This window comes from Pseudomyrmex gracilis, unplaced genomic scaffold, assembly GCF_002006095.1.
Source record: "Pseudomyrmex gracilis isolate BER0280 unplaced genomic scaffold, ASM200609v1 scaffold_24, whole genome shotgun sequence".
Lineage (NCBI taxonomy): Eukaryota > Metazoa > Arthropoda > Insecta > Hymenoptera > Formicidae > Pseudomyrmex > Pseudomyrmex gracilis.
In genome coordinates this window covers 251,589-266,612 of record NW_018020608.1, presented here as the reverse complement: position 1 = coordinate 266,612, position 15,024 = coordinate 251,589, and the positions used below count along the sequence as shown (strand labels likewise).

The following is a 15,024-nucleotide window of genomic DNA, read 5'->3' as shown; positions in this document are numbered from 1 at the left end:
TCTCTCTCTCTCTCTCTCTCTCTCTCTCTCTGTCTCTGTCTCTTAATGAACGAATCGAGCTAACGCGAAGCGACGACAATGAGACACGATTTTTTTTTTATCTCAACGAGCACTTTTTTCTATTAAAAAAAGACTACCGTACATTTAAATGCCACGTACGAACTTTCTCACGTTTGGCTTTATCTTTTCTCTAGATCAAGAATCAATAAATATTTTGTTAACTCTTTGACGTAAATAAAATTTGACTGTGTCTAAAAATTGATTATATAAAATATTTAACAACTAACAGATCTGATGAAAACAAAAGTGCATAAGTGATGCAGTTCGCGCATCGATTCTTTTCTCGCGAAGTGAGAATTTTGTTTTTAATCGCGCGAACAAGTAATCCGTGTCAGCAATTTATAATTTACCGGCGCGTATTAATTGTTCCAATGAATATTCGATCGGAATCAGCCACACACAACCAGTAATTCACACACACGCGCATACACCATATTTTATCACATTTAGATCGCGATAGGCTCGATCGCGGCTCTTATTACAATCCGAAATCCGACGAATTATGCGGTAACCTGAAACCTTATTCGATTGAGGCAGAGTCGCGCTGAGAAATTCATCTCGCACCACAAAGTGGTGGCGCTTCGTCGAGGATATTTCATCCTGAGACTAGCTACACCCTCGAGCCACCCTTTCTGTCTGCCACATCTCGACCCTTTCCATTTCGAAAGAGAGAAAGAGAGAGAGAGAGAGAGAGAGAGAGAGAGAGAGAGAGAGAGAACGCAGATGATCAATTAGAAAAGTTAAATTACTTTCCGAAATAAATTATTTACTAATCCGCGAGTGACTCCTTTTGCATCCCCCGTCTCTATTTCATGCCTCGCCAAACCTATCCAGATTTCTCTATGTCAACAATTGTCACTTACAGTTATTTCGGTTTTTTGTTCCCGCGCGTTTAATTAGTTTACCGAAAAAACTTGAAAAAATTACATATTTAAAAACAAAATATTTTCAAAGTTCTACACGCAAAAAGGAAAATCCAAGTACGAGTTTGCTTCGCGAAATTAGCAATTGCGTCGCGAGATCTACTCACAATTAACGGAACGTAATAATTCGTAACGCGTTACGCGATTTTTTAATCAAAATTCGCGACGACAAAAGCGCGGTTTTCGAAAAAACACACAAACCCGCACTGGAAGACAAACAACAATCCGACCTGTTGTGCCGGTGTTGGCAGGTAACATTCGCGAGGAGGGTGCTCCCACATGGGGGAGCACCTGCCGTCATCATCGGGCATCTGATTGCGTTACACGAACCGCGTGGAATTTCCTAGCGAATAGAAATGTGTCAGCGTGCAAGGCAATATCGGAGAGCTATCGGATAACATGTCGGAACGTCTCCTTCTTGGCGAACCGATTCTGACGGATTAAGGTCGCCCGGTATACATACGCGCGCGTTGGCTGGCTGATTAGTTTCCCCAACTACGTCAAAACGTAGAATCCGCGATGGATAGCTTGGGCGTTCCTCCATCCAAACTAATCGCGCTCGCCCGATTATATATCGACTTATTTCTCGTCTCCTCTTTCCCTCTCTCTCTCTCTCTCTCTCTCTCTCGTCATGTTACGAAGTTAATTAACTGTAACTGTCAGATCAAGGTAAACGTATCCTCCTAATTACGCGTTAATAACTCGTTCGTTGTCACAAGTAAGCTGTTTCGTGTGTTCGGAAAGAACTTGCATCCACAACACAACGCGTAACAACAAGAGTTTCCTCGGCGATGTCCGTACAAGATTTTCGAATATAACGCGACGCATAGAATATATCGCGACTTTGTCGTAAATTAGAATATTGTTAGACGATAAAAAAAAAATTACATTAAAATATTATTAATTCAGAATATCTCTCACAAAAAGCAAGTGAAACGACGTTGTTTCGCTAAATGCGAGAAAAGAGTTTCGAGTCTTCGACGCGATAATTGTGCGATTACCGCGTTGTACTTACGATTGGGCGGTTACTCGATTATCCCCGCTGTTTTAAACGCATCTAATAAAGTCCTTGTGTACATATTAATTCACGTCCGCCTGTCTCGAGCTCAGAGCAAAGCTATCCGGAGTTCAGAAACCGCAAGCTGCTTCCTGCAAGCTACTCTCAGCAGCGCGGGAGTGTTATAGCCCGGCTTAACAACCGCAGTAACTGTGTGTCGTGCCTCGTAACACGGTGGCTTTGTTTAAAAGTCAAGTGTTTACGCCCGAGGCTCGTGTCTCGTCTCGAAAAAAGATCGATTAAATGATCTCTCTCACCTGCGAGCTCCATGACGACGACGAAGAAGAAGAAGAAGAAGCGGATCCACGCGAGCGATCGAGAATCCTGAAATACAATTGTAGAAAACTCCAGAAGAAGAGACAAAGAGGGAGGGAGGGAGGAAAAATAAGGGAAACTCTCCGCGTAAAAAGAAACGTAACGGGAATAGAAATTCTTTGTGACGTTAAAATTGACAAAAATAACAAAATAAAATTCATTAAACGTTTTTTTACATTTTGATCAAGCGCAAAGTTGAATTTTTCTCTGTGTGTATGTGTGTGTGTGTGTGTGAGAATGTGAAAAATAAAATTCCACGCAGTCTGTGAAAAATTTGCGAGCTGGCTGGTGTAAAAATTAAAAAATATCGGCAAGAACGCGAAACACATTACCCCCGACTCTCTGTATCTTGTACGAAACAAAACTAAAAACAAAAACAAAAAAAAATATTCGCGCGCGCGCGTAATTGTAATCGCGCGTAAAAACAAACGAAAACTCACTCGGTACGCAAACACGTGTATATCGATGTGCAAAACAAATACGCGAGCGCGCGTGCCGTAAATTAAAAGAAACCTCCCATGGAACTGGGAATCGAGAGGAGACGAGCATTCTTCTCGAGCTCTCTCTCTCTCTGTTGTCGGAATGAGAAGCGAGCGGAAGTGGAACTTTTGGCACGGAAAGGTAATCGAGAAATATATATTCAAAGTTATTCCAAGTGTTTTCTTACCCAGAGTCCCACCACCACCGTGTGTTGCAGCTGCGCAAGAGTTACGATATTGGTGTCGTGGTTAGGCGCGGCGTATATATACGTCGAGGCTTAGTAGACGAGAATTTAGGGCCATCTTACCCACGACGTAGGCAAAAGTGGAACGTGTATACCTATGTGTTTTACGTGTATATATATATATATATGTGTGTGTGTGTGTGTATTGTATAACGTGTGCGTTGCGTGTTGGTACCATGTGAAACGACTGTGAGACGAACTGAGACTGATTCCAGGACTGATTGTCTCGATCATGATACATCGATCGATCGATTTAACATCCCTCATTCTCTCTCTCATTCTCTCACTGTATCTGTCGCTCTCTCCCTTTCTTTCAATCGAGTTTTTTGCTCCTTTTTTTTCTTTATTTACAATCAACTTTTTCCTCGCGTTGCCGAGCTACGCTCGATGCAATAAATACGTTTAATACGCGGACACAACAATATAACGCGTTTTTTTTTATTATTCAAGAGGTAAATTTAAAAGCTTCAACATTATTACACGCTATACCGCGCGTCTCCGCTCTTTAGAATAAAAAAATTTCACATTAGCATATTTTACTTTTTTTTATTTTTGGTGTACTTTTTAATTTCGTATATTTACATTTTTATGTCTTATTTTTATTTTATTACCGTACATTACGTCTGTATATACGCAATAATCGCTCGAAATATATTCAAAAGCGAGACCGTTTCGCGTAGTAAGTTTTTGCTTTTAAGCAAAAGAAGATATTTCGCGAGTAAAAAACTTTTTCGATACCGTAATATTACTTGGCGTTTCGTACACGTATGTGACAACTCAAGTTTGCGATAGAAAAAGTGCATTGCTCTGAGAATTTTTTTTTACTGAGTGAAGGAGAACATTTCAGAAATAAAAATAAATAAATTTAAAAACATACTAAAAAAAACTCTTATGCACGGTTTTGAATTTTTCAGCGCGTATATATGTACATATCTTTAAACAAAATTATGTTTCGATAATAAATTGGTAACACAGTAGCGAGGCTACCAATCGACGTCGACCAATTCAAATCTGCTCTTTCGTCCTGAAAATACAATTAGAGACGTAGATCGTTTTTTTTTTTTTTTTTTGCATCAACATGCAGGCGGGTGCATTTCGTTCGTTCATTCTCTTTTCCTCATGCAGCTTAGTGCTCGAGCTAAAGGCAATTGTCAGACGCTCATTGGTCACTCATTCCGTGAGGCAGAGAGGATGATTCGATGAAGTGATCATACAACATTATTTGTTTTCTTTTCCTCATTGACCGATTTTGCCAGACCGAGAAGAGAATGCAGTACTTTAAATCCGCTAAAAGTTAACTCCGTTTGCAAGTTTGTGATCTTTATTGTTTAACAAATTCGCGCTCACAGTCATTTCGCGGTTAAATTAACAAAATGGATTTTCATTTCACACAAATTGATCCGAGAAGAAATTTGCGCAAAAAATTTTTGAAAAATTGACTCGTTTTTTGCAAACTAATAATGGCAATTCTAATTTTTTCGAAGAATAAATAAACTTGGAAAATGGGATCGTGCTCTCCAATAAAGCGAAGATAATATTGAGCCGCGTCCCGACGACAGAGAGAATAATGGTGAATGAAGAGGAGATTATATTGCGTGCATGTGCAGTGATATCATTGGTGTGTAACCTATATATATAGAGCTAGCTTAAGTGTCGTGTGCGTATATATTATTCACGCGTGAGCTATGTACATATTGTGGCTGACTTCCTATTCCATTCGCAGAAACCGTGCCCGTGAAATCGGAACATCGATACGATACTGTTTCGATAAAAATAGTGTCGCGCGACTAGACACACAAAGTTATTAGCAATTTTAAAAAATAATTTCAAAAATATCACATAACGTGACGCGCGCGCGTGAAGATATATTTTCATGTTCAGAAATTTCCAACGGGATGGGTATTTCCTTGTCGTATCGGTGTTCCCTTTCACGAGCTACATGTTTCTTCGATAGAGAAATAAAGAGTAGAGAGAGAAAAGAAACGATAAAATTGAAATAAGAATCGCGCATGTAAGACAGATATCGTCTATACGTACTCTAAGATCGAGTAAAAAAAAAAAAAAAGTAAAATAGAAAAAAGAAACGGACGAAAAGAAACAGAGAAAAAAGAAGAAGAAGAAGAAGAAGAAGTGGTGTGGTAGAAGAAGAAGAAGAAAAAGGTGATATACTCCTCTCTAAGAAGCTAAAGTTCTCGCGTGAAAGTTAGCCAATTAGGTATATACAGGTGCATTTTCGGGCCAATCAAATGAGAGCTCGCGAGCTGAGCTCTCTGCTTCATCTTTTTCACTTGCTGATTTTTTTTTTTTTTTTGTTTTCAAGCTTTTGAGGCTTACCAGGTGGGACTCTGAGCTGGTGAATGTGACCACATTTCTGTGAAGTCGCTTCGCACTTAACGTCGATCCGGCCTTCTTTAAAATGGCGGTCCAATAGCGTGTGAGCAGGCCCAAGTTCGACCACGTGTGGTCGACGCGCGTGGGTCAGCAACATTGAGAATCGATTTTAGAATGATCGGTGTCGCACGATTTGCGCGACGTTGCGCTCATTGGTGCATTGGTTTTTTTTTTTTTTTTTTTTTAAAGACGGCATTTGGAGAATTGGCGTAACTGGGGTTCGGACGTGGACTCTTCCGGACAAGTGTACGACAGAGAGAAACTGTATTACATAATTTATTATCCGCTTATGACGTTTGTTTTTTGCATTGGTTTTTTTTTTTTTTTTTTTTTTTCTAATCGACGGTGCCAGTCTTAAGAAATATAACAAGTGCTCCTAATATTACGCGCGATAACTGTTATTTGCAGTCCACTATTACATATAATTTTACATATAATTTTCCATTTGTATCGTCTACTTGTTTAAACATATGCGTGCGTTAGAAATCAATCAGAAGTTTTGAGAGGATTTATTCTCTCTGCGAGACTGTTTTATCATTGCAATATCTCGTGCTCTCCTGGAGAGATTATATAAAATACATGCAATTAGAGCAATAATATTAATTTTTAATAATATATGTGAGATAAAATATATTTTAATATCTCTCTCTCAAATAAAAAAAAATTGAGAAAAATTTGCAGAGTTTTATTGAGAATTATAGAAGGTTCACAAATTATTATAAAGTTTTTCTTTTCTATATTTTTTGTCCACGTTTATACGTCGCGGACGATATCGGTTTCACATGATGTGAGAAGAAAATTGTGAAGTCGGCGAAAATTTTATTTTAGCGCGAACTGAGCTTTCAATATTCGTTCTTTTCTACCAATTTGTCTCTTTTTGCGTTTTGATAAATTTTTCCCGTACGTTATATATTCGTTTTTCAACACCACCGGGAGAAGGAGGGGGAAAAGGAAGCGCCGGGACACGTAACAGACAGCGCGACATTGACAATCGATTTCGGAAATTCATTTTCACCCACGCTTATGAGATAGAGAGGGGATCCTCGTAATTTCCTACACCGTCCCGCTCTCGCGCGCTTGAAGTATTGATTTTTCGAGTCTCTTTTTTCCTCTCGACGCGACACTTGAAACATTCGAAAGATTCTATTAAATTTTACAGAATTTTTTTTTTTTTTAAAGAAAATAAATTGACAAATAAAAACACACCAGATCCAAATCCTCTTTCTCATCTGTCTTGAACAAATTCTACGTAAAACTGTCTTTATTTTGTGCCAATTTCTTGAGAAGATCCCGTTAATGTCATGTAAAACTTTTGCGACGCATTAACGTTTTACGCAGAGTGAGTCGAGCAGTATAACTTCGTCGATCATTAAGTGCGTGTGTGTGTGTGTGTGTTTATGTACGCGCGCGAGCGAATCAATTGCGAGACGAGACGATAAACTTTTATTTGCAAAATGTAGAAGTAAGCGAGACTTTTTAACAGTAGTTTAAGAAACGTTCATTGTCGAGCACATCCCTTGAGCGGTTAAATCCTTGGAGAGAAGCTCGCGGCATAATTTTCATTCGCGCGGGGGTTAACTTGAAGATGCCCGACGAAGTAAATTTATTAAGGTGTATATTTAAGTTTTATTTAAGGCGCATTTAAGCGTCAAAAAGACGCGTTGACACGTTACACAGAAGAGCGGGAGTGTGTTTGCCCACTTCCCTGATGTATATATTCCCGTATTTTTTTACACATTTTTTATTTTTTACTCAAACTTATTTAAATGATTCTTTTTTTCCTCGCCGACTGGAGCGCGGGCGAGCACTTAGCCCCCTTTCTAAACAATCTTTCGCGAGAGACGACGGCCAACGAGCCGTTTCTCCGAAACGAAACGAGTATAAAGCGCATCGTTAAACACGTCGCTGGGATATAATGCGTCACTTTAAGACGAGAATTATCTTTCAGGCGGTATAACGAGAGGAAGGAATAAGTCGCTGAAAGTCCCCGTGGCAGGGAGTTCGTGTCGGCACATCGTGACCGAGCATTAAGACGCTCGTCATAAATATGAGAAGACACGCGTTCGTCTTGAATACTCGTAAAACTTTCGCAGCAAGCCGCAGAAACTTCCATTCCCGTGAAACAAAATGAGAACGTCGCGAAATTACGTCGCGAACGTTTCGGACGTTAATACAACGCGAGAACGCGCGCGCGCGCTCGCTCGCCTTATGGAAGATCCAAACGACGAAAAAATCGCTTGATTGGAGAACAACGAGAACGCCGATAATGAAACACAATCGATAAGTAATATACTGAAGCATCTCGGGAGTTTTTTCTCCGAACACACCGACGGGGAATACGCGCACGCGACGAATTACCTTTCGAAATAGACCGACTGAAAATATTGTCAGAGCTGTCCGAAATAAGATCCGAATATAGAGAAAGAGAGAGAGACAAGGAATGACTCCCGTATACGTAGCTGTGGAATAAAATCCACCTGCGCTAGGATTTAATATCGCGGCCATATCTCTCTCGTCGAGACGCTTTCGTAGACGTCACGTAAACCCCGAGCTACTCGAGGCTTAGCAATTTCGTGACAGATTATGCCGGGATTATTCGACGAGCACGCGTCGGAAATATAAGAAAATATAACCAAAATCTCCGACTTAAAAAACCCCCTTCCCCCCCCTTATGACCCTAACAAATTTCGTGTGTGCCAAATTTGTTTTCTAGAACATTTTCATTTTCGCGTTGTTCTTCTTTCTCCCCGCGCTCTTTCTGTACGGTACGGTCAATATGTAATTTGTGTGTGAGGGATGGTTACGAATATATAAATTGAAAACAAAACTTTTTAACGTAAAAACAATTAAAGTCTAAAACGAAGCGACACAAAAACGTTACTCGTTTACAATTCAGTGACAACCGCGGAGAACGCGTGTTGTTTGCGAATTAAAAAGTTGTAAAAAAAAATAGTTAAAACACAACGAATATCGTAACAATAAATTAAACTTTCCTCGAGGAGAAATCAAAGCGTTGCGCGCGCTTCTCGGCAAAGCTTGGCGACCTGTTTTAAAATTCACCCTTACATAATGAGATTTTTATCTCTGACAAAGATTTTTTCTCACTCCTCCGTTTCTTTATTGATTGTTAAATAAAAAACAAAAAAACACAATAGCTCTATATGTTTTCAGAATAACAACCCCGAGGGAGTAAGCAGCGAGACAATATTTCAATAAAATATTGCCGATAGATTGAAAATACAAAGAGATGAAAAAAAAAAACAAAAAAGATGTATTTTTCATAAATCATTTATATTGCAAGATTTTTTCGCGTGCTTTATTGCGCTCCTCGGAAAGTTAATGCACAACGAACTGGAAAAGAACAAAACGCTTCGCGAAGTATTGATTAACGCGTCGAAGCCATCAGCTCGGTGACGGAGTTGCGAACTCATAATTTCAGTGAAAATTATTAAAAATCTCTGGATCTACGTGAGGGAAAGAGAGAAGAGGAAAAGGGAAGTTTCAGGCGAGACGAGAGCGATACCCATATCCGCGCTATTCTTTTCCGACATTTTTTTTCTCCCCCTCTTCCTCCAGATGCAACCCCCATCGCGCGCTTTCTCGCCCATTTATTCTCGTGGCGCACTTCGCACCTAGTCCCGACAATGTTTTATTTAGCAGGGACGTATATTTTCCGGCCAGCCGAGATTCGTCGTTTATCCAGGCGAAAATGTTTGGAAGGGACGAAGAGCTGAAGCGGACGAGAGACAGAAGAGACAAGCGTAAAAAGAGAAAAAAGGGAGAGAGAGAGAGAGAGAGGGAGAAAGAGAGAAAAAAGGATACACGAAGAAACGAGGCCGAAGGGCTAATCTCGTTGAATAACGACGTTCGCGCCGTTGTAACGCAGCCGGAGGGTGGTTACAACGGTCGATTCCCTGACCCGCGATAGAAATAATATCGTAAATCGCGCCGAGCGTGAAACCGAGCGCGTCGTCGTCGCGGAAGGATCATAAATACTTGTTCAATTTCTTCGCAGTGGGGTAAATGCGACGGAGGGACCCTTGCGAAAGGTTGATCTCGCCGGGATTAACGACCTCCTTCGAGTGGAAATGGTTGAGCACCAAAGAAGAAATTCAGCGCAATTCCCGACGCGTTAAGTATTCCGGGTGCACCATTCGCGATCGAGTGCATACACCCGTTTTTGTTTAACAAGTTTCGAGACGTTTGTATTGCAAATCTATGCGAAATATTTAATGAGAGATTTTAAAAAGTTGCATTTTCCGCGCGACATTTTAAAAACACCTCATGTATAATTTACATCACGCTAAATTTTTTATTCTTCCTCCAAAAAAAAGTTAGTATCAGTAATCCGAAAAAAATATTATACCGTAAAAAGAACAAAAATTACAACAACAATAATTGTGAAAAAAGTGAGCGTAAAAAATCTGTATTTTCCGCTGTTAAAACGCGCATCCGAAAATATGAATAAAAATAAAAAAAAACATTATTCAATACCGTAAAATTTGTTTTATTCGAAAATAGAGAAAAAGAGAAAAGAGCCTTGAGAATTAATGACGCGAGACTCACACACACACGTATGTACATTCCACCGAGAGACAGAAAGTCACCTCCCCCCCCGGAAAACTCGTCGGCTTTTTATCCCGTCATTTGTAAGGCATACGTAGTAACAGGGGTTGAATCGTTCTCGAGTTAGTCAGGGAGAGGGGAGGATAAGGGAAAACTGAGGCGCGAGAGGAGGCTTGGAGAATTGTGCCAGGGAACAAGCGTGAATCCGAGAAAGGGGATTCGCGGTAATTCGCGCGTCTTTGCTTAATTGGATTACCGGAGATTCTAGTGTTTTGCTTATAAAGGCATACCGTGCATTCTGTCGGTCGGCCGAGCAGCATTTCCCGGTGTTCTTGCCTATTGAACGCGCTTGATTTTTGCCGCATTTCTATGCCAGTTTCGCCGTGTTGTTGTTGCTGTTGTACAACATTTATATATATGTATATATATATATATATATATATATACACACACACACATGTTTGTGTATATATTTCCGCAAACTATCGAATTACACATTTCGCACAACGGCGACAAAAACCGATAGCCAGCGGCAGTGTGGTTCTCGTCGTTAAATTTACTCGACTTTTCCACGGCATTTCCGTTAAATTTTTTTTTTTTTATATCGAAACGAGTTTACTTGTATAATTTTCTTATTTTTTACCGAAGAATAATTTAAAAAACGGGGTATGGGTTAAAACGCATTTGCGTCGCGACGACGAACGCGAAACGTCTACGAAATTTTGTCGAAAAATAAATTTATCGCTCTCGACTCCGTGCGGTTTGCACATTTGTTCAGAGAACGTGTGCCGTAGGCAACACTGTGTAATGCCGCAACGAAAATGACCGGGAGCCGGGCTAATAATGTGTCGCCCACGAACGCGGCAGTAGTTTCACGAGTTTTCTACTTTATTCCGGAATTAATTTTACGCTAATGGCGTCTGTTTTATTGCGCGCTGCGGTAAATAAGTGAATCGGGATTTCTCTAGTTTTTAACTCTTTTTTTCTCCCTTTTCCTCTATCTCTGTTTGTCCGTCTGTCTCGTTTTTCTCCCCTCTTATCTCCTTTTCTCTTTTTTTTTCATCGAGATATCGAATTGAACCGCGTGGCGTCTGCTCGTTCCGTCTCGCCGGACTAAATTGCTACCGAATTGTAAAAATCGAGACGTCGGCGGGGAGAGGGGAGCTGCTGAATTAACGACGCTAATTTTACAGAAACCGAAAGGGAGAGGGGAAGGAGGTAGAAAAGAGGGAAGATGTTAGAATGAAAAAGTGCGGCGTAGTTCGCCGTGATGCATGTGGCCACGCGCGCAACAGGATGGCTATATAGCCGCGCCGGCTATGGTACATTAGGTGGCCGAACGCGGAAAGTTCCGTAGAATAAATCAGAGGCGTTGCCGTGTAGACGAGGAAAATCGGCGTGTAACAGCGGCGATGCATCCACGAGCGAGCCTCCGCAAATGCGCCTTGTACACGTAATGCACCGTGGAAACAAGAACTCACCCGGCCAGTTTTACACGCGCGCGCGCTGTGCAAAATATAAAAAATCTCACGCCGAGATTTCCCGCAAAACCTGTTTTTTTTTTTTTTTCTTTTTGCTATGTTTCAGATTCGCGTTGTTGTAATAATTTGTTCTGTCGCGCGCTCTTAGCATTAATTACTTCAGACTTCAAACCGACACAACAACAAAAAAAAGTACCGTGTAACATCGGTGTAAAAAAACAGTTGATAGCGAATTCACATTTGTGTAGTTGTGTTTATTTTAAACGTCTCGTTAATCTCGTATTTTGCAGGTGAAATGTATTTTCTTCCGAAAGCAAATCTTTTTTCCCTCGGAAAATGTTCCAATACACTCAGATATTCGACAAATTAGGAAGCAACTTAGAGAGAGAGAGAAAGAGAGAGAGATAGAGAGAGAGAGACAGAGACGGAATCGTTCGAACGAGGTCGCAGTCGTCGATAATTAAAACGCAACCACTGTAACGTCCGCATTGACGTTTGCTTCGATTACTGCGCCATCCGGCAAAGGAGCGCGGCTTCGATCAAAGACAGAGAGAGAGTGAATTTCTCACAAACAGGACACACAGGTCGGCGGGAAGTCTCATCTTCTAATTACTGTCTCAAAATCGTTCTCCGTCGACCTCCATGACGCTTTTAAACAGCGGCGTGCATCTATTTTTAGACGCTCGAAACGTAGATTTCGCGATACGAAAATCGCGAATATTAACAAATTGTAACGATTCGACGATTCATCTGATTACATTGCGCGCAAATTTACTTTGATCTCATGTATGGAATAGCGCAAATGCAATATATATATATATATATATATATATATATATATATCTAGCGCGCGAATATTGCGCGATCGCGTATATATGTGAAAATACATTCTCTCTCTCTCTCTCTCTCCTCTCGTTTGGCTCATTGTTCTCCTCGCGAATTGGGCGAAATTCGAGATATAACATCGATATCGAACACGGCAGGTATCAGAATCACATCTGATCTAATTATGAATGTTCCAACAATATCGTCGGACGTATTTATACGTTTTCTCGTTACCTTTGCCGCGAGGGAGGGTTCGAATATACAAATATAACTGGGAAACGGGCGTTGAGGTCGTTCGCATCGCGATCAATAGTTTTTGACACCATTTAGACAGATGAAAGAAGACCCACTAATTACGCCACGATGTTAATTCAAGAGATATCTCTTTCTCACTCTTTTTTTCTCTTTCTCCCTCTCTCTTTCCACTTTCAACGTCACGACCGGGGCTCAACGATCTCGCGACTTTTCGGTGCAGGAACTGCGAGTCTCTCTGAAGATCGCGAATTCGAATCCGTCCAGCATCTTGAGATTTTTTTCCGGACCGGTCTCTTTCAATATCGCGTCCGTCCGGTTCAAAGACGAAACTTCGAATCGGGTCTTCGAAAAACTTAGCGAAAATGTTGAATTTTTCTTTCAAACAAGTCGCCGGACCACAGTTCTCGCCTGAACCGCTGAAGTCTAGTGGCGCGAGCAAGAAGATCGAGTTTGTACCAATCACGATCGAAAGACGAACGTGTGCGCGCTGTTCGAATGGAATATTACAGAAAACACACGCACAGCGAGGCTTTAATTCGAAAAATGGCATATCGACGACCCCCCCCATTAAGCCATTACAACAAGCCGAACCGCTCATTCATCTCAACAGACCGAGAACGATGAATGCGCTTTCAGAAGGCAAAAATATACATTCGTCTGTCATCGAGGCCTTTGACGCCATGATGGACGGCAATAACAAGAATTTGCAATGGTAACGACAGTGTTTCGTGACCTGTAAAAGCGCTCGAGAGAGCAGCAGGTATACGCACTGTGCGCAATGCACTCACGCTAATGCTCTACAAAGAGAAGATACGTCTTCGACGTTGTACAACCGGGAAAAATAAAAAGAAGAAAAAGTTCCTTCATGGGTATTCGGAATTTACATTACGCTGAATTGTCTCCGCAAATCGACGCGATTTTTCTCTCTCTTTCTCTCTATTTCTCTCTCTTTCTCTGTAATAATAACAAAAAAAGAAGCAAAAAATGTTTCGCTTCGCGAATTTATCTTCATTTGCGCATTTCGTTAAAAAAGATTAAGCACACGATTTTATTACAATTTTCTCTTTATTAATTATTATAATTATTCGCGTCGTTTTAACTACGTCCGCTTGTGTGTGTTTTTGCATTTACACATTTAAATTTGTTTCACCTGATGTAAACGTTGTGTAAACTCTGCACACAAACACACACACACTTCTGATTTTTACTTTATATTTAATTATTTACCGAGTACATACATCACGTGCGCGCGCGCGTACTAGTTGTACGAGCAATATTTTATATGCGTTTTTTCCGAGCCAATTTTATTTAACAAGTTATCGATCGGCAAGAGACGTGCTCGAAAATCATTGCAAATACGTAATATCGTATGAAATATCACACACGTACGTTGACGCACACACTGTAATGATGTGCAAAGTAACGACTTACAGATAGAAAAGAACGAAACGTTGAAATTGGTCTCGGCGCGCTGCTGCTTGTTCCCAAAACGTGTGCACGCGGCGCGACCTGTTTACAGATCTCGTATTGTTTTGTCATTTTTTTTTCTAATATTTGCATTCCTTGACAACGCGATTTACACCAAACGTGTGTTTTCCCTTCACGTGACTCCGTTGTTCGTTACGTCGCCGCGCTCGACGTTGATATTTCTCTCTTTCCGACACATTTTGTTGCCTTTCCGCATTGATATTTTTTCACGTATCTCGAGTTTACGCACGAGCAAAGTTACAATCGACTGACAAACGCGCTCGAAAGAGAGTTTCGAAAACGGCGCAGCGTCCAACAAAAGGAAAAAAAAAACGACTCAAGAAAAACTCTTGATAATTTAGAACGGGGACATTTGCGAACTTTCCTTGACCTCGGCGGCTTCTTTCGCCTCGGAGATATTCGCGAAAAGCGAACTGCGCCATTTACTCGAAACGGTTATTTGTAGCTTGCTCGGCTTGCTCGGCGCAAAAACTTCCACCCCGAGAGTTGCATTCCCGATTTAATCGGATATTTCCATCGTCACGATTCTCGTCGATAATGGACTTGGATAGTATTTCTTCCCTCCATTATTTAACAGACACGTGCGTTTAAAGTGCTCTCGCTCTTTTTTATACACGTATATATACAGAAATTGCTTCTTCTCTTCGAATAAGAATTAATTAATTAATTAATTCAAGAAGACGGGGAGAGGGGTTGTGAAGAGAGATGTGACGCTTTTATTCGACGCAGCGGAAGAAATCCGTGCGTTTTAATAACCTTGTGCGTTTTTGTTATCACGACATTTGCGTCTGAAGCAAGAGATCGCAAGAGTTGAAGACACACTACATTTTTGTTTTGTTTTGAAATGCGAAATAACAAGACGAAGAAACAAAAAAAAAAAAAAAAAAAAAAAAAAAGAAAAGAAGAGAGATTCAAAAAAGAGCGTATACTCACGAGATG

The 15,024-nt window shown here is 40.7% G+C and overlaps 1 protein-coding gene across 6 annotated transcripts in view; it reads right to left on the bottom strand.

The window, feature by feature from the left end:
* The window catches only part of LOC109852126 (neurexin-1), a 168,825-nt gene that overhangs the window by 35,101 nt on the left and 118,700 nt on the right, over positions 1 to 15,024 (bottom strand). For 3 of the 6 annotated variants that reach the window (XM_020422981.1, XM_020422982.1, XM_020422986.1), the window contains exon 10: positions 5,414 to 5,488. The exons of the other annotated variants lie outside the window; for them this stretch is intronic. In XM_020422981.1, the coding sequence (XP_020278570.1) occupies positions 5,414 to 5,488 (75 nt within the window). The remainder of the gene's footprint in view (positions 1 to 5,413; positions 5,489 to 15,024) is intronic. 6 annotated transcript variants of the gene reach the window in all.